Below are 25,247 nucleotides of genomic sequence, written 5' to 3'. Positions count from 1 at the left end.
AGGACGGGGATGTTTCAGGGTGTCTTGACAAAAGCACCAGGTACCTGCACCGGCCAGGAGCAGAGCTCTGCAAAAACAAGCCAGGAAGCTTTCCCCCTGTTGTGCATTCGTGTAACACTAAAGGATATAGCAGACTTTTGAGTTAAATAAATAAAGATGCCTCAGTCGAGGAGAGAGGTGCCCAAAGACGCATACTTCCGAAGGGATACGCCCGAAGAGGCGGAAATTAGCATTCCCGTGGTGAGAGAACTAGCGCCAGCCAAAGCATCAAGAGAGATAATGAACCGCATACCCACTGACGACGCCCTCTTTACCTGCACCATCTGCAAAGACGTCCTCCTAAGAAGAAACATCAGGGACCACCACTGCAAAGGAGTCGCGCCCAAACCAGACACCCAGTTTTACGACAACCACTGTGGCGTGGTAGACCCGCTCACAGGAACCAAATGCACCAGGAGCCTTAACTGCAAAGCCCACAGCATCCACATGAAAAGAGCCCTGAGTAAGCGCAGCTCTTCGTTTGACCACCTTCTGAAGAAGAGCATGGATGCTAAGAAGAAGCGCAAGATAGAGAAGGCTGAAAAGAAGATTGAAAAGAAAGAGAAAGTCACTGACGAATGCATTAAACTCGAAGACATCATTTGTAGCCGAATAACACACCACAACCCCATTATTGACCGGTCGTTCTGCATACCAGAGATAAAGTTTGACACGCTCGCTATTCGAAGCGTCTTCTTCCAGCCTCTGAAAATCCAAAGGTATCAGCAAGATAGGAAGGTGGCCAGAAAGAACGACACCCTGGGGTAGCACCCCCGAAGTAAATTTGTCCCGCCTCTAAGAACACAGAGATTGGGGTATGGGTTCGGGTATGGGTGTGGGTGTGGTAAGGCCCGTGCCAGATCATGACAAGGCCCGTGCCAATGAATAAAAAGGGTTTATTTGTGGTTTGGGTGACCTTTTGAGGCTTTTGGGTGGTGCTACCCTAAAAGATCCTTCTTGACATGGTCTAGCGCCAATAAGAAGTCGGCAGACCTGGGGAGTAGATGGTTCAGGGCATACATCTTCCAGAGCCGGGTGGTAGAAAGACTTACGTCAAGAAGAAGCGCCGTTATTAGCGCATCTACTTCCAGCACCGTTTTTCGGTGCATCAGCTTGGCATGGGCCTCGGATAGCCTAATGTGGCTTTCTAGCGCACGAACCGTCACTGAAGGATTGACCCTTCTTTGTCTCTCATAGTACTTCCCAATGATGCTTTTGCACGCATCTGTCATAACAACTGATGCTCCCTTGCACCTCCTAAGCACCTCCCGAACATATGCAGCTGCTGTTGTGTCTGCTTCCCTCTCAATGATGCCCCTGGCCACCTCTGTGTCGGGTGGCAGCTCACTATCCAGCGAGAGAATAAGGTCAAAGCGGCTGACCAGCGGCGGGGGCAGCTTTAGCGAGGGAAGAATCGACTCTCTTTCACTGGCTGTGTGTCTTGCTGCGCCAACAAGCGTGCACCTCGTTTCCAGGCGCATGAGAATGCCTGCTTTGGCCACAGTTACCGTTTGTTGCTCCATAGCTTCAAGGATGGAAGACTTGTCTTCTTTCTTCAGCTGTGTAAACTCGTCAATGCAGCAAATGCCTCGGTCGGCCTGTGGGAGGGCTCCCGGCTCAATCACCCAGTCCCCGTTCTCACGGACAGCACAGGCCGTAAGGCCGGCCGATGTGCACCCTGTGCCTGTGGCGTGAACGGACGGCGTGCATATCTTTGATGCAAATGAGAGAAACTCGCTCTTTCCGGATCCAGGCCTTCCTACCAGCAGAATGTGTGAAGAGGCTCTGTTTTGTGCCTCCACCTCTTTGTAGAGCTGCTCTGTGCTGTGCTCTGTGCTGTCTGTGCTGTGCTCGGCGGCTTTGGGGCGCTCCTCTTTTTTGCCCTGTCCTCCAATCGCGCACAGGAGCAGGCCAAGCTTGCTCTCCAGGCACCCCACCATCTTGGGAGCCATGTTCTTGAGCGTTTCCATAAGAATGGCGTACTCTTCCTCTGGGTCAAGAATGGCGTCGTGCGGGGGTATTGGGACCTGCTTGGTCACGGAAAGAGCCAGGATGGTGTACTCACAGTCAATCGGCTGGGCCACTTTGACTCGGTTCCACAGAATCTTCACTATACCTGAAATTCGGAGCACTTCCCCTGGCTTGCAACTGTCAACCAAATCGTTCTCTAGCTGAACGGTGATGGTTTGTGGGAGGTAGATGTTGCTTCTTTCTTGGATTCTTATCTCCTGGTAGTCCACTCTTTTCTCCTTCTCTCGCCTAAACTTAATGCACCCAAGCTTTAGCACCGTCCCATAGACGCTGACTATTTTGTTGCAGTGGGCTGACGAGGGGAAGGCGTCAAGGTCAAAGGCCGTGGGGAGGTGCTTGATTCTCTCGGCTGCTGTGCCTGCAGCTATTTCGTTGAGGCGCCCCAGAAGAGAAAGTGGATTTTTGGCGTACTCTTCCATTATGTCGATTTCCTCCATAGGTGTGCAGAGTTTTTATTGGGCGGTGCTAATGCATCTTTTAACATACTTCTCCATTTGGGCCCTGGGCTGCAAATCTATCTTTGAGATCTTCAAGGTGTAGAAGATTTTTCTATCCTTGTGCACTATGTGGCTCTGTGTCTGTTCGGGGTGGAGGTTGATGAAAAACGAGAGGTTTTTAAGCGACTGGGCGGTTTTGTACGAGTAGAAGAACTTTTGGGCCTTTTCTCGGGTCCACTGGCCCTTAAGCACAAAGGGCTTAATACCTGCTCTTTTTTCCTTGATGCGGTAGCACCCGAAAAACCTGGTGTGCAGCCAGCGCACCGTTTCTTGGCCGTACTTGTCGTAGACGCTCTGGAGGTGCTTGATTTTCTGGAAGATGTTTTCCTTGGCCGTTATTTTCCCAATAATCTCGGAAAAGTCTTCGGGGGAGTACGTCCCCTTGCTAGACTCGGTTGATATGTCCAGGTTCCTGTGCTCTTCGGGCACGCCCTCTATCTTGTTCTTGCAGTGCGTGCAGAGACACTCGCTCTGCTTGCTCCCCAAGCGCATTTTCAGGTACGGGGTGGCTTTAAGGTTCTCCATGAGAATCCCGGTGGTGCAGAGCTTCTTCATCGTGATGCGCTCAAGAATGATCTTGCAGTCTTTGGATATTTGCGCGTGTCTTCGCTTCAGCACATAGTGGGCTCCAATTCTTTCGGAAAGGTACCGGCTGTATTTTATGGACACTTCCGGATTTATAAACGGAGGCCTCTTGGTGCGCAGCTTAACCATGTGCCCGCAGAGGGTGTGGCAGACAACATGGTGCTTTCTTATGTAGATCCTTTCTTCCGTGTTGACTGTACACTCCATTGCGACTAAGGCAAACATTAATTACACATTTGATTTATTGGAGGACGTGTTTTCCCAGTAGTTTGTACTCCTCAGTGATGCGCCGCTCGCGGTATTCAAAGCGTGTGGGCGGAACGTTCGTTTTGGAGGGGTCGTTCACTAGCCGCCCATCTTTTTGGTACTCTCCAATCCAGGACTCTTTCAGGTCTTTGGAAAAGTTGCTGATCAGCACGCTGTTCCTTGCGATCTCGCACTGGTCGCACGAGGAAAGCTTCCATATCTGTGCTGCTATGCTGTACTCCTCCATCAGGGGCTCTCGGGTGTAGTGGAACTGTAGGGGGTCGTCGGTGGAAAGACAGACGTTCAGGCCGCGGTTGAAGAACTGGGGGAAAGGGTTCTTTTTGTAGTCAAGAAAGAGCGAGTTGTTGCTCAGTGGGGACATCGAAATGCCTATTTGGCAGAGATAGAAGAGATACTGCAAAACAGGCGATTTTCGGAGCTTGACGCCGTGGGCAATGCTCTGGGCGGTGAGGAAGGCTGAAATAAGGTGTTCTGTGTCCCCGGACTCGCCGGAGTGCGGCCTGAAGATGAAAATGTTCTTTCCCCGGGAGGCGCGCACCCGGTTAATGATGCAAATGTGGTAGAACATCTGGTAGAGATACGCTGAGTATGGAGGATTGTCGTCGTGGGTCCATTTTGTGGGCGATGCCTTTTCCAGGTCGTTTTTCTTATCTTTAACACTTTCGTCATCCACGGAGTCTAGGCCCCCCACCGTCTGAAGGAATGCGGTAATGGCTGGGTTGGTTGAAAGATCCTCTGAGTCCTCAATGATCGGAGAAAAGACATTGTAGAGAAACTCGGCAAAGGATGTAACCTGTGCATACCCTTTGAACAGCCCATACAGACGAGGCACCTGGATGTACCACCCAACACTGCTGCTTGCAATGGCGTATCTGCTGCACCACTCGCTAAGAATGGCCAGCTCGGTTTTTTTCTTTCCATAAATGGAAATCCCCCACTCACACTTCAGGTATTCTTTGTCTTCTGTTTCTTCAATGAGCTCTTTGGTGATTTCTGCAAGGTATGCCCCATCAATGTGGTTGTCGTGTTTCAGGAAGATCTCTCTCAGCCGTGGGAGGCCGTAGGGGTTGTACTTTGAGTTGAACCTATCAAATCGGTGGAAAGTATCTAGGTTTGAGTGCGTGTCCAAACTGTCAACACAAAGATTGTCGCTTGTTTTATTCAGTTGAAGAAACACGCTCTGCAGAGTGTACTCCTTCGATCCTCTGTGCACAATGTCGTTGGGAGACTCTCTTAGCTTTTTCTTGATAAATTGGAGCAGTTTTTTCGAGTTCATAGATGCTGAGTGGTGGATGTGGGTGTCGGCCTTGACTACCGTGTAGATGTCCTTGGAGGAAATGGTCTTTTGCTCGGCACGCTCCTGCCCCGAGTGCATGTTTACATGCATTTTAAACTGAAGCTCTAGATTTTCAAGTCTTTGGAAGCAAAAGGTTTTTAATGGCCCGTTGTGGACAAGCTTGCTAATTAGCTCCACATCATTGAAGAAGTCTTCTGCCGTTGGGATGTCTACCGTATCCCCCTCCAATTGAAAGCCCTCTTCCGTGTAAACAGTGGAAAGTGGCGTTTTTGGAAGATTGCTTTGCCATCTTTTGTTCTGGAGAGAGACGCGCATGTATTTCTTCCTAAGCTCCAATGCTTTCAAAAGAAGCCCAATCATTTGTGGGAGCTCTCTGTCTCTGGGTGCATCATTCTTCTTCATGGTGCAAAAAAAGAAACCTGGGTAAATAAGAGCTTTTGGCTTTTTTGGGTTAGATTGGGCTGTGTTTATATCGCACCTGCCATTCCCGTTCTATATCTTTTGCTGTGTTTTTATCAGATTAAAGATGCTTGAGGGCGAGGTGTTCAGAAGCTGTCTAAGCAGCACTTGGTGCGGGTTCTTGGCCTCCTGTCTTTTTGTGTGTTTGCGTGTGCTCTGCTGGTGCAGACCTGCCGCAACGTAGTAGTAGAGAATCGACTTGTAGGAGGATGAGTAGAAGGGGTAGCACAAAGGCGCGCTCTTTCCCCGGAACACTTCGTTGTACCGGTCAATCTCTCCCGAGCTAATCATTTTCAGAAGTGTTTCAGCGACTTCAATGGAGTAGCTGCTCAAAAGCACTGCGTCATAGTCGTTGGTGGCCGCATACTTCTCTATTGCTGCAACGGTATCGTAGATGCTTGGGCTTGGCAGAGGCACCCCAAGCACTTGCTCTACTTCATCCACCGACCATAAAACATACGTTATCATTGCAGAGGTGCTAGACTCAACAAGAGACCGGAGGACTTCTGAGGGAATGGTTCCATCGAGAACCACTAGCACCTGCTTCTCTTTTCTGGTGGTGAGGCTGAGTGACTTCCTTACCTCGCAGAAAAAGTTCTTCTTAAACTTAGCAACAAAGCACTCTCGGCAGAAGGCAGACTGGAACACCTTTACAGAAGGATGGTCTCCGCAGCAGATGCAACTGCTTTTGCTTTCTTCCTTAACTAGCCGCTTTTGCTCTGTTTTGCAGCAGCTGTTATTGGTCATCTCTTCTTTTTCAAGGATGAAAAACTTTGGAGTGGTGCTGCAGTGGTAGTTGGCAGTGTCTGTCATTCTGCTGACCAAGAATGTCTTGTTTTGGGCTGAGTGTTTTTGGGCAGGGTAATTGGAATATTTCTGGTACTTGTTCCAACACTTACAGATTAAATATTGTGTTAGGGTTTGTAATTGGCTCAGAAGTAAAAAGATGCGAATATGAATGGAAGAAGAAAGTACATCTGCATAAGTGTTTGGGGTACTGGATAGTTTTGGGCAAGGGTATACTACTTGCCAGATGCCAGGTTACACCACAGGACAGCCACACCACCACACTTGCCAGGTTTTGGGCTGGCGAGTCTTTTGCTATATCCCGAACTCTTTTTATGGCGCAGTGCCCTGGATAGCAAGCATTTAAGGCAGAACCTGATCAACCCAAGCATCAGCATCTGTCATATCAATCGCCAAGTGCGGTGCATTTAAGAAAGAGAAAATGGGGGTGGATAAAACTTTTCAGTGGCAACCTATTTGCATACGCAATAACAACCCGTTTCTTGTTGGTTAGCAGTGCGGGCAAGAAGACGGGTGAACTATGCGACTTACCAGAGACCCCATTGAACACCCAACCGTCCTCCTCGGCCACACCAGAGGAAAGAGTTGCCAATCCAGAAGCCCCGGTCCTTGCCACTATGGCACTCATAGCAACATATCTTGCCAGAAGTACAATCACCCAAAGGCAGCACAGTACCTGCCCAGGCCCCCCAGACAGTCCATTGGGCGGCGCGGTGCATCCACCAGTGCCAGAAATCAAGGCTTCCACCAGCAAGCCCCGCAGCAGGCCCTTGGTAGAAAATGACAGACCAGAGGCTATGGCTTTGTTAAAGAGGGTGATGCATGCACCCATATCACGCAAGGCTTTGGAGTTTGCCTCTGCCCAGCCCCGAAGCAAAGAGGACATGCTTAATCTACTGCCCAAGATCCCTGGCCATAGTTCAACATCTATTCACCATGTGATAGCACTCGACCCGACCGTACCACTTAATCCCATCTATTCTGAGGCGCTGAAGTACTGGGGCGTGACAGTTGTGGATAACAAGTATCTTTTGTTGAGTGCAGACTTCTATCACTTCTTCAAACAAATAGGGCCAGGTATAATGGGGCTAGCGTACTCCTCCGAGGCTGTCTTTGCGCTGAACCAGCAAGATCTAAATAACGACAATATCAATTCCTTTTTGGTCAATGAAAATTTCCTAAAAGAGTATACAGACTGCATCAAATTTTCTTTTATCCTCAGTGCCATATCGATAGAACACTTGTCGCTAGAGTATCTGAAGGTACGCCAACAGATAACACCCTCGCTCATTGCTTCTCTCAAAGAAGAGGCGGCCTTCAAACCCGACTCCAATGCCTTGCACGCCTATTCCCCCGCCAACTTTAACATGATCTGGCTCCTAGGGGATATCCAGCACACCTTGGGTATAGCATTAGACATAGTCACCCATCACGTGAACGAAATATTCATCTTATGTGAGCCCGAAAACTCCATGCCCTATTTCAGTGGGGAGGTAAGAGACACACTTAACAAGTACGTGGCTGCGATTGTGGCTAGTCAAGCCACCGTGGAGAAGATCCACAGCTTTGAACCGAGTGTTGATGAGCTAAACGCAATAGAAAGCATCCTAAATGAAATAGGGGATACGTTTTTTAAAGAGCTCGCCACGATAGTCCAATATGTTGATGCCGTATATGGTAGCTTTTACCAGAAAATGAAAACTGAAGTTGCCGCAGCAAATAAGAACCCCGCACTGCTCTCAAACAAAGGCAGGTGTATGGTTTTCCAGTCATTATTATGTATGAACACAACTATCAATTCAGAAGAGGAGATAGTTAAGGCGTTAAACCGCGTGGATGCACGGAAACGTCTGGCGGAGTGGTACAACCGTCTAACCAAACCTAACAGCTCCCGAGCACCGAAACCAAAGCTGTCAAAGATCCATCCCGAAACACTACTATATCCGGGCTAATGGTGGCATTTGGCCCAGAAAGTACAAATAAAAGGATAATTCCACAAAAACCCGAACATGCCCATATATGGCAATTGTTTGTTGTGGTATTGATTTACAAAGGGATATAATGCTAAATCCGAACTAACCCAAAAAATAGTGCTGCGGGGAACACCACAGAGAAGTATAGGTGGCTACTGGGATAGTGATGGGGAAGAGTCTACTATCCCCAGAGCTCTGAGACAAAACACACACAGATGTGAAATAGAAGAAGAGCCCGACACACAGCCCACGCCTAACAGATGCTGGAAAATAATGAAGATAACAATCTTGGTGTTGTTTGTACTCGTTTGCACTGTGGCAGGTGGATGGTTTGTGGGCAGCACATATCTCATGCTAAAAAACAATGACAACAAGGCACCTCTTATCAACAACAACAATTCATTATCGTACCACAACCCAACACACATCCCAGCATACAGCTATGGTACCATTATTACACCTGCCAAACCCACTGCGCCTACCACTGCACCCGCACCCACCACTACACCCACTACACCCACACCCACTACACCCGAACCCAAAAAACAGATGGATGAAAGATGTTCGCCCTTGAGGTTTCTCGAGTATTATTATAACGATCTAATAATGAACAGACTTAAAAACGATCAAGACAAAGAGTTTTTCCTAATTAAGACTGGGGATAGACAAAATATCCGGGGTCTGATAACACTCGCAAACTTCAAACAGTTCACCAACGAAACCCATATGTGGTGCCAAAACACCCTATTATTTGAACGTGGTACCGAGGCAGATACCATAGTCTTCATTGCCAAAACACATGCCAACATGTTGTTTGTACCACACCCCTCATACAACCAGGGCATTACCTTTGAAGAGTATCTAAACACACCACAACCCACACTAGTTGGCAAGTGGTACTGCTTCTGGGCCACCAAAATGCTGCACTGGCCCGAGGTTGTTGCTAGCCCAAAGATATACCAAAAACTTGGGGAGTTCAGAATCAGGGTTAGGCAAGTCAGAAGCTTCTTTAACGCCAATGTTGAGATAAGACAGAGGGAGATTCTGCGCAACGAGCGCAACCTTACAGCCAGCGAGAAGGCCCAGGCATACACTGACATAAACGCAAGCAAACAACAGTTCGCTGCAGCCCACGGCTCCATAATGAACAGGTTTGTGACTGAAAGAATGACCCTAGACGACTACCACAACGCATTCCAGGACAGTGCAAAGGACTAGGTCGGCCACTAAATAAAGCAGCCCACCAACGCACTAGCCCACCAATGCACTAGCCCACCAACGCACTAACCGAACCTTTTTGTTTGTAAATTTAAATATGCTGGAGACAGACGCACTGCAGAGGGTGAAGAAAGTCTCAGAAGAGATAGTAGAGGGGTGCAAGACCCTCTCAAAATGGACAGCATCTGCAGCGTATGAAACACAGCGAAAATACCAGAACGAAAAGCAGCAAATATCCAGAAAGCAGGAGCTTCTTCAATCCACAGTCCTCCAACTAAAAGAAGAGAACGCCCGGCTGCTTGAGGAAAGACAAACACTGGCGCTGGAAACAGAGAACGAAGCGGCAGAGGTCCAAAGACTCAGAGAAGAACAGATCTCCATTGAACAAAGACTTGCAGTTTCCAAGGCCAAGGCCCACGCCATGGCCCAGCAGCTACAAACAGAGTCCTCCGAGCTCTCTCGCCTGAGAAAGCGCCTGAAGAAAGAGGAAGAGCGCAGTGAGAAGGAGAGAGATGAGGCAGTGAAAAAAACAGCCTACTACAAAGAGAAGCTCTCGCTTGAAATCCTTCCTCTGGGCACCGGGTGCGTTAATTTCATTTTTTCCGTTAACGGTCGCCCGAAAAACTTTGTTATTGAAATGTGTGATACCTACGTTATCCACCAGTGCACCCTTGAAGAATCAGAATACACAGACTTACTCAGCACCCTAAAACAGACGCAGGACCTGTTTGCGTTTATCAAAGGAATGTCGTCTTTATTTGCCTCTACAAAAGATAGTTAGCACGTCTAAGAACCTTCCCTGTTTTTTTCAGAACATTAAAGAGATTATCAACCACTTCTATTGTTTGCTCATTGCGAAGCCGGGCCTTCTGGGCCCGGTCGTCGGGCACGCGCCGCTTAATTGCGGTGTTCTTGAAGGTGTGTGCTGGGGGGAAACGAGGCAAAAACTCGTAGTAGTTTGTGGGGTAGTCTACATAGGTGCATATTTCGCTCCTGAACTCTTCGGGGAGGGCGGTAGGCTCCACCAAGACTTCAAGGGTTTTGGTGGGGCTGGGGAGGTCTTTGACGTCTTTCAGGATCAGCGTTGCATCTATAAGCGTTGGAGAGCTTCGGTGGGCTATTTCGCACTGCTTCTTCAGAGTACTGCTCAGGTAGATGATATAATCCACAAGAGTGTTGCTAAGGAGGGTAAGCGCCTTCTCGTTTGACGATGTAAACCCAGAGTCAGCCAGGAGCCTGGAGACGCAGTGTCTGGCTGCGCTCTTGACGGTCTTATTTTCCTCCATTCTAATTTTTTTATGATTGAACGCATTAGCGCTAACACACTCTCACAGATCGAGCGAATTGGAGCACACTCGCACATACTAGGCCTGGGAATAGACGAAAACATGAACGAAAGGAAAGAGGACGGCCTTGTTGGACACTACAGCCAGAGAAAAGCTCTGTACCTGGTTAATCAAATGGTACAGAACACGCCCAGGGGGCGGATTCTTCTAGCTGGACCGTGCGGCACGGGGAAGTCGGCGCTTGTGTCGGGGTTTATCAAAGAGCTGGAAAAGACAGGAATTCCCCACAAGCTCATTACCGCCAGTGAGATCTACTCCTCCTCGCTCAGCAAAACGGAGCTGCTCACCCAGGCAATTAGAGAGGCTCTGGGGATAGAGGTGAAGGAAAGCAGCCGCGTGCTTGAAGGGGAGGTGGTTGACATACAGGTTAGCCGAGAGACGGGACGTACCGGGTCCATCACGCTAAAAACCACCGAAACAGAGGGCGTCTTTACACTGGGCGAGAAAATGGTCCAAAACCTCTACCAGGAAAGGGTGGAGGCCGGAGACGTCATCCGGGTGAACAAAACCACCGGGGTCATCAAAAAGCTTGGGCGGAGTCTTTCCAAGGCCAAGGACTATGAGAGCATTGGGCCCTATGCCAACTTTGTGCCGTGCCCCGAGGGAGAGCTTCTCTCCGTTCGGGAGGAGAGACACACGGTTACTTTCCACGACATTGACATCATCAACAGCAAAACACAGGGCTACCTCTCACTTATGAACGCTAGTGCCGAGATACCTGCAGAAATACGCGAGAATGTAGATGCAACGATGAGAGAGTGGGTGGAGGAGGGAAGAGGCGTTCTTCGGTCCGGGGTGCTTTTTATCAACGAGTCGCACATGCTAGATGCCGAGTGCTACTCTTTCCTCAACCTGGCTACAGAGCTAAGAATAACCCCCCTGGTGGTTCTGTCCACCAGCAAAGAGCACGGCCCCATCCGAGGCACCGAGGACAGGGGGCGGTACGCCATTCCAGGAGACTTTCTGTCACGGACTTTGGTTATTAAAACAAACCCTTACAGCAACCAGGAAATGGAAGAGATTGTCAGGAACAGAGCCGGGGAGGAAAACGTTGCCATGGAGGAGGAAGGACTTGGGCTGCTGGTAGAGCTAGCGATTAAGTACGGCATTCGCTATGGGTTCAACCTTCTTTCAGCTGCAGACATCATTGCCCAGAGAACTGGGCGGCCTGTGCGCAAGGAAACGATCGCTTCACTGGCTGAGCTTTTTGTTCCAGAGCAAGAGTGTATCCAGGGCAGTAGCTAGGTGCTAGGTGCTAGGTGCTAGGTAGCTCGGAATAAAGCAGACTTCTTGAATGGGCCTTGGCTGAGAAAATTTATTATGAGCCAAGCAAGCAGGGAGACACTCTCTGAGAGGCACAGGCCGCGTCTGCTCAAGGACCTGGCGGGGAATCCAGCGGTGAGGGAGGCCTTGGAGGCTTTTGTCAGGCAGGGCAGCCTTCCACACTTTCTTTTCTTTGGGCCCCCAGGAACTGGAAAGACAACGGCAGCCAAGGCCATATGCAGGGAGGTCTTTGCAAAGATGGAGAGCAACGTAATGGAGCTGAATGCGTCGGATGAGCGGGGGATAGATGTTGTCCGAGAGAAAATCAAGGCTTTTGCCTCAACGCATGGGATGCGGTCACCGCACAAGGCGATTATTCTAGACGAGGCAGACTCAATGACGAAAGATGCACAGAACGCGCTCAGGCGGATAATTGAGGTCTACTCAAAGCATGTCAGGTTCTTCATCATTTGCAACTACTCGACCAAAATCATTCCTGCCATCAAATCACGATGTGCACCTTTCCGTTTTGCACCAATTACCAAGGTAGAGATGGGCGCGCACCTGAAAAAGGTTGCAGATATGGAGGCGATATGCATTGGCGAGGAGTCGCTCGGTCTGGTGAGCGCGCTTGCCCGGGGAGATCTGAGAAGAGGGATGAACATGCTGGACGGGCTTTCTCTCCACCCAAGCATCACAGTCGAGGTGGTTCAGAAGTACTACACCACCTTGGCGCCAGCACAGATAGCGGCGTTCTATGAGGCTCTTTGGATTGAGGGGTTCGCGTCTCTTAAGGAGGCGCTGGTTAGTTTGAAGCAGTCTTTGGGAATAAGCAGCAAAGAGGTTCTTGCCGCCCTGGGAGAGCACCTTAAACACGGAGAGCATCATAATACGCCCAAAATACTTGCAGATCTCTCAGTAATTGACCACCGGCTATCCAAAGGATGCAGCGAGGAGGTGCAGGACAATGCAATGATAGCATCATTCATTCTGAACAAAAAGATTGTCTAGGGTCTGGTCCAAGGTCTGGGTAGCTCCAGATTGGGGTAGCTTTAAAGATTTTCACTGACCAGATATTAAGGTTGATACGAATTCAAAAGTTTTCAAATAAATGTTGATGAGATCTTACATTCTAAACGAGTTTTCGCTCTACAGGGGTTTGGTCCTGGTTGGGTACCTCCCAGGCTTCCAGGTGATGGGGGTCGGTGTAACCTTAAGTTTGGCGTGTGACAGGGGCTGTGTCAGGGCACGGGGTGGATGACAGGGGTAAGTCTGGGAACCACTATTATTATTTTTTATTCTTACCCCAGTCTAATGATGTTCTGTACACGTGTTACAAATAGGTTTTTCTTGGTGATGCTTTCATCCATGGTTGCCTCAGTGTGGGTCCGTGGAACTAGACATGCTGACTTGATCTATAGAGATGCACAATACACCCAGCAAACTCTTGACTTCTTTAAGGTTTCAGATTGCAAGCTACAATCACGTAACAGGAACGGTCAAAAATACATGACAGCGGATCAGAGTATGTCGTACTGCCAGATTGATATTGGGAGGTACTCCCTTGAAACCATACCTGACCAAATGATCCAGGGAATGTCTTTTATGAATTTAACCCTTGAAAACAAAGACCCTCGAGTGGATCAGCCGCTGCACAAAAAGATAGTGGAGAAAATCTTTCGAGCTTTGGGCTCTATCTTGACAGAAACCCTAGTTATCGAGGGCCTAAACATATCGGACACCGCACAACCTATGGAGGTGGACAGCCAAATTGACATGGGGCCTTCTGCAATGGGCATAAATCCAGAAGCTGACAAAGCAACAACCCCCCTTAAGCTTCAGGTGTCCGACCTAAGACTGCAAAACATGGGAGAGTCTTCTATCCGGTGGGTTCTGGGACATATTGACGTGAGCAAGTGTGAGCTTTCTCTGTGCATAAGCGATGTGCCCACTATAACAAGTCTTCAATTCCTGGATACCTTCAACCCTTTGGTTTTATGTGAGTTACATATCAGGAATGCGGTGAACCTCACAAGCATAGACTGTATGTTTTTAAAAGAGTGTAAGGTTATGTTTTGTCTCACACTGAGTGAAATGGCCAAGCCAGTGTCAGCTTCTGCTGAAACACTGCGAGGCATTGCTGCCAAGAGCTGGGAGTTCTTAGCAGTGCCTGCCGAGGTGTGGTACGCCGTTGTCACTGAGACAAGAAGCGTTATTTCGGCTAGCTGGTTGCGGCTAACCATTGATTTCTTACACCGCTTCGATGCATTTTGGAGTCTCAAACCGCCAGCAAAAGCCTTAGTGAGAGACCAGCTTAGCCTAACACTGCGCAATGCAGATGCGGACAAGAAGACCAAAAAAGAAGCAGGGCTAAGTAACATCTTTAGCTGGATAGACAGATGCATCAGCCCAGAAGTTGAAAGCGTTGAAATTGAAGGACTTATTGAGCAAAGGCCAAAGCTTAGCAGCAACCAAGCTATCTGCATTGAGCCTTTCCTACCACGACTTGACCGTATCCACCTCAAAATAGGCGACGTGTCTATCTATAGAGTCTTTCATACCCGAAACATCCTCTGGATTGCACCTGACGCATATAGTGCCTGGCAACAGGGCAAGCTAGACAGCGAAATGGAACGCGTCAGCAAGGACACAGTCGTTCCCATAAGCAGCGGCCAAACCCCAAGACCTTTCCTCTCAAACGTAGCCGCCCAGAACACCAACCCAGAATGCTTTATGTGCCACAAGTCAGTTAGTGAGATTGCTGAACTGACTGGCCGGGCAAGGCCTCGGTATGTTGGTATAGTCTGTGAGATGGGACATATACTATGCACCACCTGCCACGAGTCACTGTGCTGGAGAAAGGATAAGAGCCACCCCATACTCTGTTCTACCCATTGCCAACCCCCAGTGCTTGATCTCGATGGCACTGGTGCGATTGAAAGGAATCGCGAGGGAAAGATCGAGTTCAAGCTTGTGTGGAGGGGGTATGACGTCTGCGGATAATGTTCACCCACCCTAGTCACGGGGTTTTGCTATGCTAACCCATAGCTTTTTGACCAGGCCTAATAAACCAACCAAACAACCACTCTTTGCCCCTTTTAAGGTAGTTTATGCCAGTACTTTCACACGAACCATAGCCCAGAATGAACAATGAACCTTAAGTTCGGGTTTTCAGGTACTCACCCGACCCAGACAGAGACCCTGGCAATCGTTTTAGGCCATCTCTCGGCTGAATATTATTTTTACGAATGGGTGACACAGGCACGAAAACACCAGAGACAAGGGGTGGCATGAGAAGTGTTTTTAGCAACGCCGTGCTTGGAGCTATGCTTGGAGCCACATCTATTGCAATCAGGTGCCTTGATATACCCCGAATTCTTTCTAGGTACTCCTATTACGATATGACCGAGTGCTACGAGTACATCAACAAGAACCCGTATGCTGAGAAGCCGTACTTTCTGGCCTGGGCGTTTGGCAGGTGTTTGCCACCCAGCTGGTTCACCGCGTGCATGTTCTTCTGCGACTGTGCAACTGCGTGGATGCTTAACACCCGGTGGTATCTTCTTTTTTCATCTATGCTGGCATCTGATGGGATATCAGCAGTAAATCTACTGATTAGCTTGGGGGTGTCAGGCGGTAGAAGGTGCAGGTGGCTCGGAATTCCCCTGCTCCTTATCTTTCTTGAGAGCACCTGTGGGAACTACGCGCCAGGAGTGAACACCTACTGGTACATAAATATGCAGATGCTCCCGCAGTTTAGGGAAATGCACCGACAAGTCTTCTTTGCCACCCATTTGCTTATCCTTACCATTTGCGCCACGTGTACAGGCGGCGATTGCACCAAGCTGTTTTTTGCCATGACTTTCAAAGAATGCGGCTACCGAGGATACCTCCTCCTATGGTGCCTTCTTCAGGCAAAGAGTGTGAAGGCATCTGGGTGGGCCAAGAAAGTGTTTAACCTGTCTAAAGGCATGGCAGTTGTTGCCACACTGGCCAACCACATCATTTGGTGGATGATTGTCCCCTGTGGCATTGGAAACATGAACTTTCTTTGCTGGTCCACGCTTATCTTCCTTGTTGCCACGGCCATAGGCACACTAACCATTGACACCACGAAGACCCCACAAAAACCGAAGAACGACTAGAAAGCATCCACACACCTACCCAATAAACGTTTCACAACCAAACCACCACTACAACACGGCTACGAACGGCCTCTTTATTGCTAGGGTTAGACGGAGTGCCCCAAAATGCTCCAGAATGCCGTGGAAATGAGTTTGGAGGTGATTGGAGACTTTTGGCTGGCTTTAAGGATGCTTACCTGCTCAGGAAGTTTTGGGATGGGCCGCCCGCTGTCTTCTAGGTACAGGTAGAAGACAGGAATGGTTTTCATGGCTTCAGTGATTTCTCTGGGCCAGCCCTTGAACTGCCAGGGCGTGCCATCTATGAACACGGCGGCCACGCGACTGAGCGAGTCTATCTGCGAGCACTCGTCCACCACCCTGTACCTTTTTCCAGTGTGCTCGACCTCCTGCCCCCCATTGTGCTGGGCCTCCTTGCTGTATAAAAGCATCTTAATAACCGCGCTTGTCCCCGACTCAGTCGTTTTGGGAACTAAAATGTACTCGGGGCCGCTCCTCCCCCCTTCCTTTAGCTTGTGGTATCTTTTGATGAGTTCCTGGACCTGGAGCTGGCCCTGTTGCGATGGCAGGCAGACGCTGACCATATCATCCACCGGGGGAACAAAAAGATCTTTGAGAATTCGGTCTCTGTCTATGAACGAAACGGCATCTATTTTGTGTGTTTTGCACTCTGCCAGATACTCTCCGTGGTCCATCTCTCTGGTGCAGTACAGCGCAGCAACTGCTCCAAGCGTGTACGGGGCACCTCGCTTGTTTGTGTAGGTGCTTTTGGCGTCCAGAGCGTGTGGAGTGCCTCCAATTACAGCATTCCCGCCCTCTATCACGACGCTGCCTCCTTTTATAGCTTCTTTTTTCAGAATAGCGGTGGGGTTGTCATTGGCCATAGTTTGCAGCAGTGTATTTAAAATATTCTTTCAGTAAATATAGTGTAATCAAATAAGAATGCAACGTAATCAAATAAGGCTGGCACGAGTATATAACTCAGCGAGTTTTTGAAAAACGATGATGCGATGGCAATCTTTATTGTGCTGGACTACTCCACCACCTTGATCAGCCCAGTGACCAGGGTGGTGTACTTGATCCAGTTTTCATCTGCCTCAGAGGAGAGGCTTTTTACCAGAACGCTGGAGATAGCTGTTTTGGCAAAGAGGTACCTGTACCTGAACAAAAGACTGCTCCGGTGCGGCTCTGTGCAGTGGATGACCAGGGAAGTGTTGGCGCTTGGAGAAACATTCCAAAGAAGGGTTTTGGTGTTTGGAACGTACTCGTACTTCCCTGTTTTGCACTCAACGCTCAAGAACCCAGGGTCAAAGTCGAAGGAGAGCGAGGTTTTGAAAGAGTCGGGAACATGTCCTTCGTCAAAGCAGAGAAGAACCTCAATGGTCTTTGAATCAATCAGAGTAACTTTTACCACCGGCAGGTCCGCTTCGTTGCAGGAAAAGGTGTAGGCCATAACTGACATGTCCTTTGAGGGACAGGTCACAAGGGTGGTTATGCCCTCTCTCTGGGTGCAGACAGAAGGGTTGAACTGGATGTGCTTCATTCCGCAGAGGGAGCGGGAGTCGATCTTAAGAGACATGCTGCCAACGTCCCCGGTGGGCCGGGTAGTGATCTGGCCGTAAGAGGTGACCGTGGTTCTTCCCTGGAGGGTTCTTTGGAAGATTTGGTCGGCAACCTCCACATAGACCTTTTTCTTTGAGAGTCCCTGTATCTGGAAAGGCTCGGGGATGTTTCTTTTTCGGGGAATTGAGAAGATCGGGTTCCTGGTGGTGAGGTAGTTGTCAATGTATGCATAGACAATGGCGTGTTTCTTGAGAATGAGACTATCCGAGCTAACTGAAAGGTCCCTGATCAGTTCTTTGAGAACGTGTTTGGCCAGGTACTGATCGTCCTGGAGTAGGTAGAAGGCCTTGTAGGCTAACCCATCCTTCTTTTCCACCAGTGAGAAGGTTGGGGTGGAAGCAGAAAGATGAAGTTTTGGGTTTTGGTACCTTAACAGAGAAAGACCATCTGGGGTTTCTATCTCCACACGTGCAAGCATTGTTTTTTTATTGCCCAGGCTTTTATCCCCCTACTGGTTATTTGTTGTTGATGTATATCGACATGGCCCTGGCTACAAAGGCTTCTAGGTGGAAGATTTCCTTTACGCCCCCGCGGAGCCTGGTATCAAACTGGGCGGCGTAGTTAGCAATTTCTGCCGCCACCTTAATCCTTTCCTCCTGTTTAAGAATGGCTTCGGTTAGAGCCGATAGGATGACTGACCCGGGGATAGGTCTTTCCAGCAGAGAGTAGAGGGTGGCGCGGGCGTTGACCACCTCTTTTATCGACGGAGAGTAGATGATGGTTGTTGAGAGCTTTTCAACAATCGTTTCCCACTCCACGGCAGTAACTGGGGCATCTGCAAGGACCGAGAGCTCTGCCAGGGCAAAGGCTCGTCTCAGGTTGCCGCGGGAGGTCCTGACTATCTCTTTAAGGGTCCCTGGAGCTAGCTTTTGGCCTTCTGCTCTTAGGGCGTCGGAGAGACACTCTTCCATCTGCGGGTTGGCCATGGAAGGCACGCGGCAGATAAGAAACCTGCTTTTGAAGGCGTCAATGAAGTTGCTCACTGAAGAAGTGAGAATCACAATCCTAAAGTTGTGCGCGCCCTGCTCCATGATCCTCCTAAGTGCCATTTGCGCCCCCTGGGTAAGGTTCTCACCGTCCGGGATGATCAGGACCTTGGTTCGGTGCCCGTTCTTGGAGGAGAGCAGTCCTTTGATCGACTTGGTGGCTGAGATGTCCTTGGCTATCTTCTGGAGGATTTTCTTGTCGGAGGCGCCATACCCCATCATTCGTGTCTCAATGCACTCATCGCTTTCAAGAATTTCCACCTCTACCGTTTTTGAGGGCGAGACTTCCACTTCGCTGGTGTATGAGAGGTAGTGGATCTCTTTCTTGAACAGGTGCCTGATAAAGGCGGTGAGAAGGGTGCGCTTCCCAGCGCCTTCCTGCCCGGTGAAAATGACGCTTGGAAAAGAGTCGGCGTTGAAGGCTTTAAGAACGGCGGAGCAGGGCAGCCGCGAGAGTTCGTCAAGCGTTGCTGGTCGGTGTCTCTCTGCCAGCATAAAAAAAGAAACAAGTGCTCGTTGCCGAATTTATTACATTACTTGGACACCTCAGTTGCCAGAATAGTGGATGCGTGGATCACTAGCTTCCCCATAATGTTTTTGTCCCTCTTCACTATCTCGCCAATTGAGTCAATGTACATCTGTTCATTAACAATCGTGTCAAGCGTCTTTTTCAGGAAGAGTGGCCGGGGGAGTGGGGCGCACACCCGTTCAAGCAGCCTGGCAAGCATCTGCTCCTTCTGAAGAACCCCTTCACTCTTTAGGAACAGTTTCAGGACCACCTCCTGATAAAGCTTGGACGTTTCTTTCTGTCCGGTGAGACCGTCCACCAGAACGTGCGAAAGAAGCTCTTCATCGTCTGCCCCGTTTCCAAGGATGTCTGTGGTCTTGTTCACTATTGCCTCATTAACCCGATCTAGCATTTGGAAGTATGGCAGGCTCTTTATCCTGCTCCTATTCTGGTGGAGAATGTCCAGGGCTGAAGGGTGTCTCTCCAGGCACCACATGCTTCTAAGCAGCGCAGTGGACGGGGACATTGGAATCAGCAGCAGTGCCAGGTAGGAGTAGTGCATGTAAAAGTTTGAGCAGAACTTCTTTAGCTGGAGGACGTGTACCGAGCAGGCATAGACTGCCGTATCCAGCTCTGCGACCCCTGCAGCTTTCCAGAGGGGCTCGTACACCCACTCCAGAATTGAGAGTCCTCGCATGGCATTCCTTAAGAAAAGGTTTCTGATAACGTACTCTGAGAACAGCAGCTCAATGTATCCGGCGTAGAAAACCCCAAGGGCTGCAGGTCTAATTCTTTCCAGGTAGTCAAAGATAAGGTCATCGTGCTCCATGGACAGGTTTTCAAAGAGAACCTGAAGGAAGCGGGCAAATAGGGCCTGGATTGGGTAGTACTTCACCTCAATCACGTCGATAAATACTTCCGTGAGCAGCTCAAGGCTGTCCACCAGGATGCTTCTTGTCTTAGCCATTGAGCCGACCAGCAAGCCCAGGGCCTCAATTCTCAGGTACTTGATGTTAGAGCACTCTTTTCTCTGGCGAAGATAAAACTCAACCCCCGAAAGGAAAGAGGCTTTCAGGAAGGCTTTGAACCCGGCGTAGTCTTTGGCTTTCTCTTCGACCGCCCTTTGGATAGTTGCCAGTGTTTGGCTTCTTTCTTTGCTAAGGACGCGGTAGAAGTAGGCGTCCACCCAGTGATCAAAGACTTCTTTTTCAGTTATTTCCTTTTTGGTAAGGAAAATCCTTTTGGCGATGTCTTTGAGGAGTGTTTTCACTCTTTCATCTGTGACGCCTTTTGGACTTTTTGAGATAGCCTCTATGGTACAGACAAAGTCAAAGGGCGTAGCAATCGGAACATCTGCTAAAATACACCTTCGGAGGAGCTCCACCGAAAACTTCATTCGCTGGGGGTTCTTAGAGAGCGCGCACCCAAGCTGGATGTCGTAGTCTATCCTGTTCATGGTGCCTTTCTCAAGCATTTGGGCGATAATCTCTGGATTGAACTTTCTTTCGTCCTCGGCGTAGATGAGCCAGGAGGAGACCTCGTGCATGGCCTCGTAGGACAGGGCGCATATTCGGTTGACGGCTTTTATGCACTCTCCCCTGGCCCAGGCATTGTTCAGCATAAAGATGCTGCCCATAATGTTCTGGCAGAAGAAGAGACAGGCCATTTCGTGCGACCGGCAGTGAAGGAACGTGAGAATTGCTTGGATGCTCTCAAGTAGCTCAATCGCTGTTTTGGCCTTTACTTCCTCTTCGCCCGTTTTTTCTATCTCCTGAAGGATTCTTTGGGTCTCCTCCCACTTCTTCTGTGCTGACGATCCAGTGAACGGCCCAATGAGCTCGCCACTCTGCCGGCTCTTGTAGTTGATGGTGGCCAGGTAGGCGCATATCTCGTGGTACTCCCCCACGGTCACAGCGCCAAGATCGTCTGAAAGAATTCTGTCGGACCGGACATGCTCGGCTTTCTCAAAGAGTGGTATGGAGTAGGCCTCGGGAATTGTTTTAGGTATGCAAAGGTGGGCGTTGGTTTTGGCAAAGTCGTCAAACTCTTCAAGGAACTCGGTAACTAGCAGGGGCATCTGTTCTGCGATTTTCCGGTGGGAGATGTGCTCAACTATCTCTACTAGAACACTCATGTTGCTCTCTACGATAAAGTTTGCTCGGTCGATTGAGATAACATCTTCCATCCCGGCCTGTTTCATAAAGTGCATGATGTTGGTTACTGTGTTTCCAAGAATGTTGCCAGTGCTTGACCCGCAGGTTAGGCGGACCGTTAAGTTAGTGAACATGTTTTTAAAGATGGGAATGCTCTTTTCTCTGGACCGCTCAAAGTCTCTCTTAACTAGCTCGGTGACGGCCCTGAAGCTGATCCGGGTGGTCTTTTCTAGGATGGAGTAGGCTACATCCTTGACGGCAAAGTCAATCGCTAGGATAACGATGTGGACTATAATATTGCGGATCCCATCTAGCTCGGTGTACCGGGCCAGGCCTGAAATCTTTCTTTTCGCTCCAAGCCTTCTCTCCTGAACAGCTATGTCTGGGAGGGTGTCTTCAATGTGGGCCTCTATCTTGGAGAAGCATATCTCGATCTCAAGTGAGATAAGATCGCTGCCCTCCGAGAGAAAGTGGATTTCCGCAAGGACCCGGAGGAGCCCTGTGATGTACGGGCTGTTCTTTCCCAGCACTTTGCTTTGCACGCACTCTTCAACGTACTTACAGACAAAGACAACTGCTGGATAGACAAAGTCTCGGTTAACGCTCTCAATCAGGTACTCTTTGACGTTGAACTCGCTTTTCAGGATTGGCAGCCGATCTGCGAACGTAAGCATGCCCAGGTACGTTCCAATTGTTCTGAGAGTGTTGATTTTCTCCGTTTTGTCCAGTTCCTTGTGCTGCTCTGCAATGGCATTGAGAACCTTGAACAGCACGGCCCGGACCTTAAGGAACAGCGTTGGCGAAAAAAGGAAGATAAAGTCAACATAGAGCTGGAGATGGTTGGCCTCTTTCAGGAGCCTTTTCTCAACCAGGTACTTAGCCAGCATCTCTTCTGGCCCCGCGAGGGCGCTTTTCCGCACTTCCTCAACTAGACTCTGCATCGTGGACGATGAAATGGTGTTGAAGTGCTTGGCCCAGAGCAGGTGCGTGTCTGGCGCGCCAACAACCGACCCAACAAAGTCTCGCGCTGTGAGCGTTCCACCCTCTGTCTCCTCCTTCGAGGACAGGCTCTGCACCACCAAGTGCCCTCGGATGTAGGTGTATAGCGCTTTGTTGGCTGCATAGACCTGGGGCATCCGCGAGAGCTCCTGGCAGTAGAAAGGGTACTTTTCCAGCACGTCGCAAAACGTTTCCAAGACCTTTAGTCCGAACCTGAACCGGTTGGAGGAGGGGCTTTCCCGCATAATTCCAGCAATCTTTTCCATCATGTTCTTCACCTGCTTGGCCGGAAGAATCTCGTACTTGACCGCCCGCCCATAAAAAAGCGCCATTGACATTGTTTCGTGGTGGCTCAGCCTCTCGATGAAGGAGTACTTAGCCTCCATTTCCTTCAGGGTAGAGTCAAATAGCTCAATGTCGTAGGCGTTCCTATTTGAAGAGATCTGGGTCATAAAAACAATCGCGTCCGAGTTAGGCAATCTTCCTGAGATGACGTTGTGCAGAAACTCGCTCGCTTGCTGCTTCAGAGTCACTCGCTTGACCAAACACGACCTGATCTCTGGAATAAGCGCGCTTTTCAGCTTGTTTAGAAGGGCCTGGGTGGTTTTGGTAGTTACCTTGGAGAGCAGCTCCAGGGACATGCAGGTAGAAATGATAATGTCAACGGTTAGTGGGTAAATGTTCATTCCTTTGGTGTTCCCTTTTCCGTACCTCTGGATTGCATGCTGGATGAACTGGTTGGTAAACTCTTCATTTGATTGCACCGATAGAATAGAGCCTAGCTCCACTATCTCTTTTGACACGGCCAAAAGAATCAGGTCCAGGCAGAACTCAAGCGGATCTAGCTCTTTTACCACATAGGGAAAGATCTTGCACTCTAAGCACGCGTGCAAACACTCTTCCAGGGAAAAAGAGGTGGCGTACAAACTGCCCATAAGTGTCAGGGTCGTTTTGGGCTTTTTTTCAAAGATCTTCTGCAAAACCACCCGGCTTCGCTCTTTTGGGCTGATGCACGAGGGAAACAGGTCGGTGATAACCTTTTCATACTTCGGGTAGTACTTAAGCAGCCCCAAACAAGCCAGCTCTGGGTACTGCCCAATGCAGCCTGCCAGCAAATCGCTGCTTCCTTCGCCATCCAGCTCCGATAGCAGCTGAAAGACTTCCTCGCAGTTGTAGTTGGAGCTAAGTAGGTTTCTGAGCCCCATGGTGCTTTCATACGTTTCCTTGTGTCTTTCAATCAGCGGGGTAATGTCACTCAGGTGCATTTTAGTTGTTTCAGGTGCCAATGACAGAAGGTGCGTAAAAAAAAGAATCTGGGCCTTAGGATAGCTCCACCGCTTAAGCATCCTCTTGTACGGGAAGACTTCTCCTTCGGCAAGCACACTCCACGCCATGAGGTAGGCAGCCGCCTCGCTCTGGGTTCTCACCATTGGGTCAACGCGGTCTATTTGCAAGAGCGCCTCCTTCCACTCGTGGCCTTTAAGCTTTTCTCGCATCTCTGAGAGGACGTCAGTTCTTTTTGCCTTGAGGTCGATTCGGATGAGCTCTTTCAGCGCGTCAAACAGCTCCTTGTCCTTTGGGGTGTGCGGTCCTGAGGAGCTGTCGCTTTCTGAGGGGCTTTTTCCTGGCTCTCTCCACATCTAATAAAAATTAAAATGAAATTTAGTTAAGAACTTCGCTCGGTCTCAATGGCGGCAACTGCCCAGAAAGCTCCACGCCCGTTTCAAGCGCGTTGCTCAGGTTACCCGACCCCCGGCTCTGCGCCCACCCAATGGTGTACACTGGGATGGCCAGGTCCTTAATCATTTCTTCATTACTTGCTGCTTCATAACCGATAGCCGCAATGACATGGTCGACGCTGCGGTGGTGCTGCCGCCCCAGATCGTCCTCGGTGGTAAGAGTAAGCTTTTTTTGGTCTTTGGTAATTGAGATAGGTCTCTCCCAAAAGACAAACTCAACCGCAGACTGCCCATTTGACAGCTCTGTGCCTGGCCTGGTATTTACCCCATCTTTGGCGAGCAGAGAAAGGGTTCTTTTTGCTATTCTCCCCACCTTTGCAAAGGTGAGTTGTTTGAACCACTCCTGAAGTCTATTTGATTGCAGTACTTGTAGCGGCGAAAAAAAAAGCTCCGCCAGAACTGCGTTGGTGAACTTCGTTTCAAGGGGAGAGTTTCTTCCAATGACGATGGCTTTGTCAACAGAGAGGTCTTTGAGATACGAAGAGCCTGTTTTCTCCCCAAGGACCTTCGAGTGGAGAAGCATTCTTGCCGCATCAAGCGATACGTTTCCATTGCCAATAATAGCAACCGTACCTGAAAGACGCGGCACTGAGGGACCGGGGCAATTGTTTATCTTCCTGATAAGAGCGTCTGCTGAAATGGCGTGTCTACTCCCCGGCACGTCCAAAAGCCTTGGGCCTTTGGCTCCCGACCCAATAACCACTCCGTCGTAGTACTTCTGTATCTCTCTCAGGTGAAGATCCTTTCCCATCTCTATGCCCGGGAAGTACTTCACCCGTGGGTGGCGGAGTACCTCTGTCAGCGAAGGAATGGTAGCTTTAAGCCCGAGCTGGTCGGGGGCTACGCCACACCTCAGGTACCCCAGAGGCGCGCGCTCTTTCTCAAAAACATCAAAGGTAACGTCCTTTCTGGTGGTCAGCACCTCCTTGATGAAGTAGGCTGAGGCCGGTCCCGCCCCAATAACACACAACTTCATTTTTTTGCAAAGAATGGCGTACCAGCAAGGATCATCAGCCGACCACATTTTTGAGAAAGGCTCCCTAGAGTATTTGGGGCTCTTCTTCTTCTTTTCAGGCATTCTCTGGGTTGTTCTTTCAGGTGCTGAGTTGCTCCAGCTCTTTCCCGGCTTTGAACATCGAGTCACTGAGCGGGTGGCTGCAATTCTGGTGTACACCGCCCTGTACATTCTGGCCATTTCCATCCTCTACCCATTTGGCAACACCAGGGGCGCTCGCACCTGATTGGGGGTGCTTGGGGACATGCGCACATAGAACCTATCACTGCTGATTTATTCTTTTTCCTTTTCGGGGTTTCG

At 49.6% G+C, this 25,247-nt stretch overlaps 19 protein-coding genes across 19 annotated transcripts; 9 read left to right on the top strand and 10 right to left on the bottom strand.

Annotated features, from left to right (window-relative positions):
- Window positions 1-156: 156 nt before the first annotated feature.
- NEDG_00282 (uncharacterized protein) lies at window positions 157-807 on the top strand (the record flags this gene model as incomplete). Its single annotated transcript, XM_067687700.1, has 1 exon — window positions 157-807. One exon carries the CDS (start codon window positions 157-159, stop codon window positions 805-807), a length of 651 nt encoding a protein of 216 aa, XP_067545408.1.
- Window positions 808-977: 170 nt separating this feature from the next.
- On the bottom strand, window positions 978-2,507 carry NEDG_00281 (DNA helicase MCM9; the record flags this gene model as incomplete). Its single annotated transcript, XM_067687699.1, has 1 exon — window positions 978-2,507. The coding sequence occupies one exon, from the start codon at window positions 2,505-2,507 to the stop codon at window positions 978-980; it is 1,530 nt and encodes a 509-aa protein (XP_067545407.1).
- A 15-nt stretch (window positions 2,508-2,522) lies between these two features.
- On the bottom strand, window positions 2,523-3,359 carry NEDG_00280 (uncharacterized protein; the record flags this gene model as incomplete). Its single annotated transcript, XM_067687698.1, has 1 exon — window positions 2,523-3,359. The coding sequence occupies one exon, from the start codon at window positions 3,357-3,359 to the stop codon at window positions 2,523-2,525; it is 837 nt and encodes a 278-aa protein (XP_067545406.1).
- A 34-nt stretch (window positions 3,360-3,393) lies between these two features.
- Window positions 3,394-5,118, bottom strand: NEDG_00279 (AMP deaminase; the record flags this gene model as incomplete). Its single annotated transcript, XM_067687697.1, has 1 exon — window positions 3,394-5,118. One exon carries the CDS (start codon window positions 5,116-5,118, stop codon window positions 3,394-3,396), a length of 1,725 nt encoding a protein of 574 aa, XP_067545405.1.
- A 90-nt stretch (window positions 5,119-5,208) lies between these two features.
- NEDG_00278 (uncharacterized protein) lies at window positions 5,209-5,988 on the bottom strand (the record flags this gene model as incomplete). Its single annotated transcript, XM_067687696.1, has 1 exon — window positions 5,209-5,988. One exon carries the CDS (start codon window positions 5,986-5,988, stop codon window positions 5,209-5,211), a length of 780 nt encoding a protein of 259 aa, XP_067545404.1.
- A 791-nt stretch (window positions 5,989-6,779) lies between these two features.
- On the top strand, window positions 6,780-7,934 carry NEDG_00277 (uncharacterized protein; the record flags this gene model as incomplete). The annotated part of the gene is made up of 1 exon (XM_067687695.1): window positions 6,780-7,934. The coding sequence occupies one exon, from the start codon at window positions 6,780-6,782 to the stop codon at window positions 7,932-7,934; it is 1,155 nt and encodes a 384-aa protein (XP_067545403.1).
- Window positions 7,935-8,306: 372 nt separating this feature from the next.
- NEDG_00276 (uncharacterized protein) lies at window positions 8,307-9,173 on the top strand (the record flags this gene model as incomplete). The annotated part of the gene is made up of 1 exon (XM_067687694.1): window positions 8,307-9,173. One exon carries the CDS (start codon window positions 8,307-8,309, stop codon window positions 9,171-9,173), a length of 867 nt encoding a protein of 288 aa, XP_067545402.1.
- Window positions 9,174-9,270: 97 nt separating this feature from the next.
- NEDG_00275 (uncharacterized protein) lies at window positions 9,271-9,954 on the top strand (the record flags this gene model as incomplete). The annotated part of the gene is made up of 1 exon (XM_067687693.1): window positions 9,271-9,954. The coding sequence occupies one exon, from the start codon at window positions 9,271-9,273 to the stop codon at window positions 9,952-9,954; it is 684 nt and encodes a 227-aa protein (XP_067545401.1).
- NEDG_00274 (transcription initiation factor TFIID subunit 8) lies at window positions 9,938-10,459 on the bottom strand (the record flags this gene model as incomplete). The annotated part of the gene is made up of 1 exon (XM_067687692.1): window positions 9,938-10,459. The coding sequence occupies one exon, from the start codon at window positions 10,457-10,459 to the stop codon at window positions 9,938-9,940; it is 522 nt and encodes a 173-aa protein (XP_067545400.1).
- A 12-nt stretch (window positions 10,460-10,471) lies between these two features.
- On the top strand, window positions 10,472-11,764 carry NEDG_00273 (RuvB-like protein 2; the record flags this gene model as incomplete). The annotated part of the gene is made up of 1 exon (XM_067687691.1): window positions 10,472-11,764. One exon carries the CDS (start codon window positions 10,472-10,474, stop codon window positions 11,762-11,764), a length of 1,293 nt encoding a protein of 430 aa, XP_067545399.1.
- Window positions 11,765-11,839: 75 nt separating this feature from the next.
- On the top strand, window positions 11,840-12,793 carry NEDG_00272 (replication factor C subunit 3/5; the record flags this gene model as incomplete). The annotated part of the gene is made up of 1 exon (XM_067687690.1): window positions 11,840-12,793. The coding sequence occupies one exon, from the start codon at window positions 11,840-11,842 to the stop codon at window positions 12,791-12,793; it is 954 nt and encodes a 317-aa protein (XP_067545398.1).
- Window positions 12,794-13,138: 345 nt separating this feature from the next.
- NEDG_00271 (uncharacterized protein) lies at window positions 13,139-14,785 on the top strand (the record flags this gene model as incomplete). Its single annotated transcript, XM_067687689.1, has 1 exon — window positions 13,139-14,785. The coding sequence occupies one exon, from the start codon at window positions 13,139-13,141 to the stop codon at window positions 14,783-14,785; it is 1,647 nt and encodes a 548-aa protein (XP_067545397.1).
- Window positions 14,786-15,030: 245 nt separating this feature from the next.
- Window positions 15,031-15,927, top strand: NEDG_00270 (uncharacterized protein; the record flags this gene model as incomplete). Its single annotated transcript, XM_067687688.1, has 1 exon — window positions 15,031-15,927. One exon carries the CDS (start codon window positions 15,031-15,033, stop codon window positions 15,925-15,927), a length of 897 nt encoding a protein of 298 aa, XP_067545396.1.
- An 86-nt stretch (window positions 15,928-16,013) lies between these two features.
- Window positions 16,014-16,808, bottom strand: NEDG_00269 (uncharacterized protein; the record flags this gene model as incomplete). Its single annotated transcript, XM_067687687.1, has 1 exon — window positions 16,014-16,808. One exon carries the CDS (start codon window positions 16,806-16,808, stop codon window positions 16,014-16,016), a length of 795 nt encoding a protein of 264 aa, XP_067545395.1.
- Window positions 16,809-16,957: 149 nt separating this feature from the next.
- Window positions 16,958-17,965, bottom strand: NEDG_00268 (uncharacterized protein; the record flags this gene model as incomplete). The annotated part of the gene is made up of 1 exon (XM_067687686.1): window positions 16,958-17,965. One exon carries the CDS (start codon window positions 17,963-17,965, stop codon window positions 16,958-16,960), a length of 1,008 nt encoding a protein of 335 aa, XP_067545394.1.
- A 37-nt stretch (window positions 17,966-18,002) lies between these two features.
- Window positions 18,003-19,028, bottom strand: NEDG_00267 (replication factor C subunit 3/5; the record flags this gene model as incomplete). Its single annotated transcript, XM_067687685.1, has 1 exon — window positions 18,003-19,028. One exon carries the CDS (start codon window positions 19,026-19,028, stop codon window positions 18,003-18,005), a length of 1,026 nt encoding a protein of 341 aa, XP_067545393.1.
- Window positions 19,029-19,066: 38 nt separating this feature from the next.
- Window positions 19,067-23,833, bottom strand: NEDG_00266 (CCR4-NOT transcription complex subunit 1; the record flags this gene model as incomplete). The annotated part of the gene is made up of 1 exon (XM_067687684.1): window positions 19,067-23,833. The coding sequence occupies one exon, from the start codon at window positions 23,831-23,833 to the stop codon at window positions 19,067-19,069; it is 4,767 nt and encodes a 1,588-aa protein (XP_067545392.1).
- A 22-nt stretch (window positions 23,834-23,855) lies between these two features.
- NEDG_00265 (adrenodoxin-NADP+ reductase) lies at window positions 23,856-24,908 on the bottom strand (the record flags this gene model as incomplete). The annotated part of the gene is made up of 1 exon (XM_067687683.1): window positions 23,856-24,908. One exon carries the CDS (start codon window positions 24,906-24,908, stop codon window positions 23,856-23,858), a length of 1,053 nt encoding a protein of 350 aa, XP_067545391.1.
- Window positions 24,909-24,921: 13 nt separating this feature from the next.
- On the top strand, window positions 24,922-25,173 carry NEDG_00264 (uncharacterized protein; the record flags this gene model as incomplete). Its single annotated transcript, XM_067687682.1, has 1 exon — window positions 24,922-25,173. The coding sequence occupies one exon, from the start codon at window positions 24,922-24,924 to the stop codon at window positions 25,171-25,173; it is 252 nt and encodes an 83-aa protein (XP_067545390.1).
- Window positions 25,174-25,247: the final 74 nt, after the last annotated feature.

Source organism: Nematocida displodere (assembly GCF_001642395.1).
Source record: "Nematocida displodere strain JUm2807 chromosome Unknown 1, whole genome shotgun sequence".
Taxonomy (NCBI): Eukaryota; Fungi; Microsporidia; genus Nematocida; species Nematocida displodere.
This window is presented reverse-complemented; position numbering and strand designations above follow the sequence as displayed.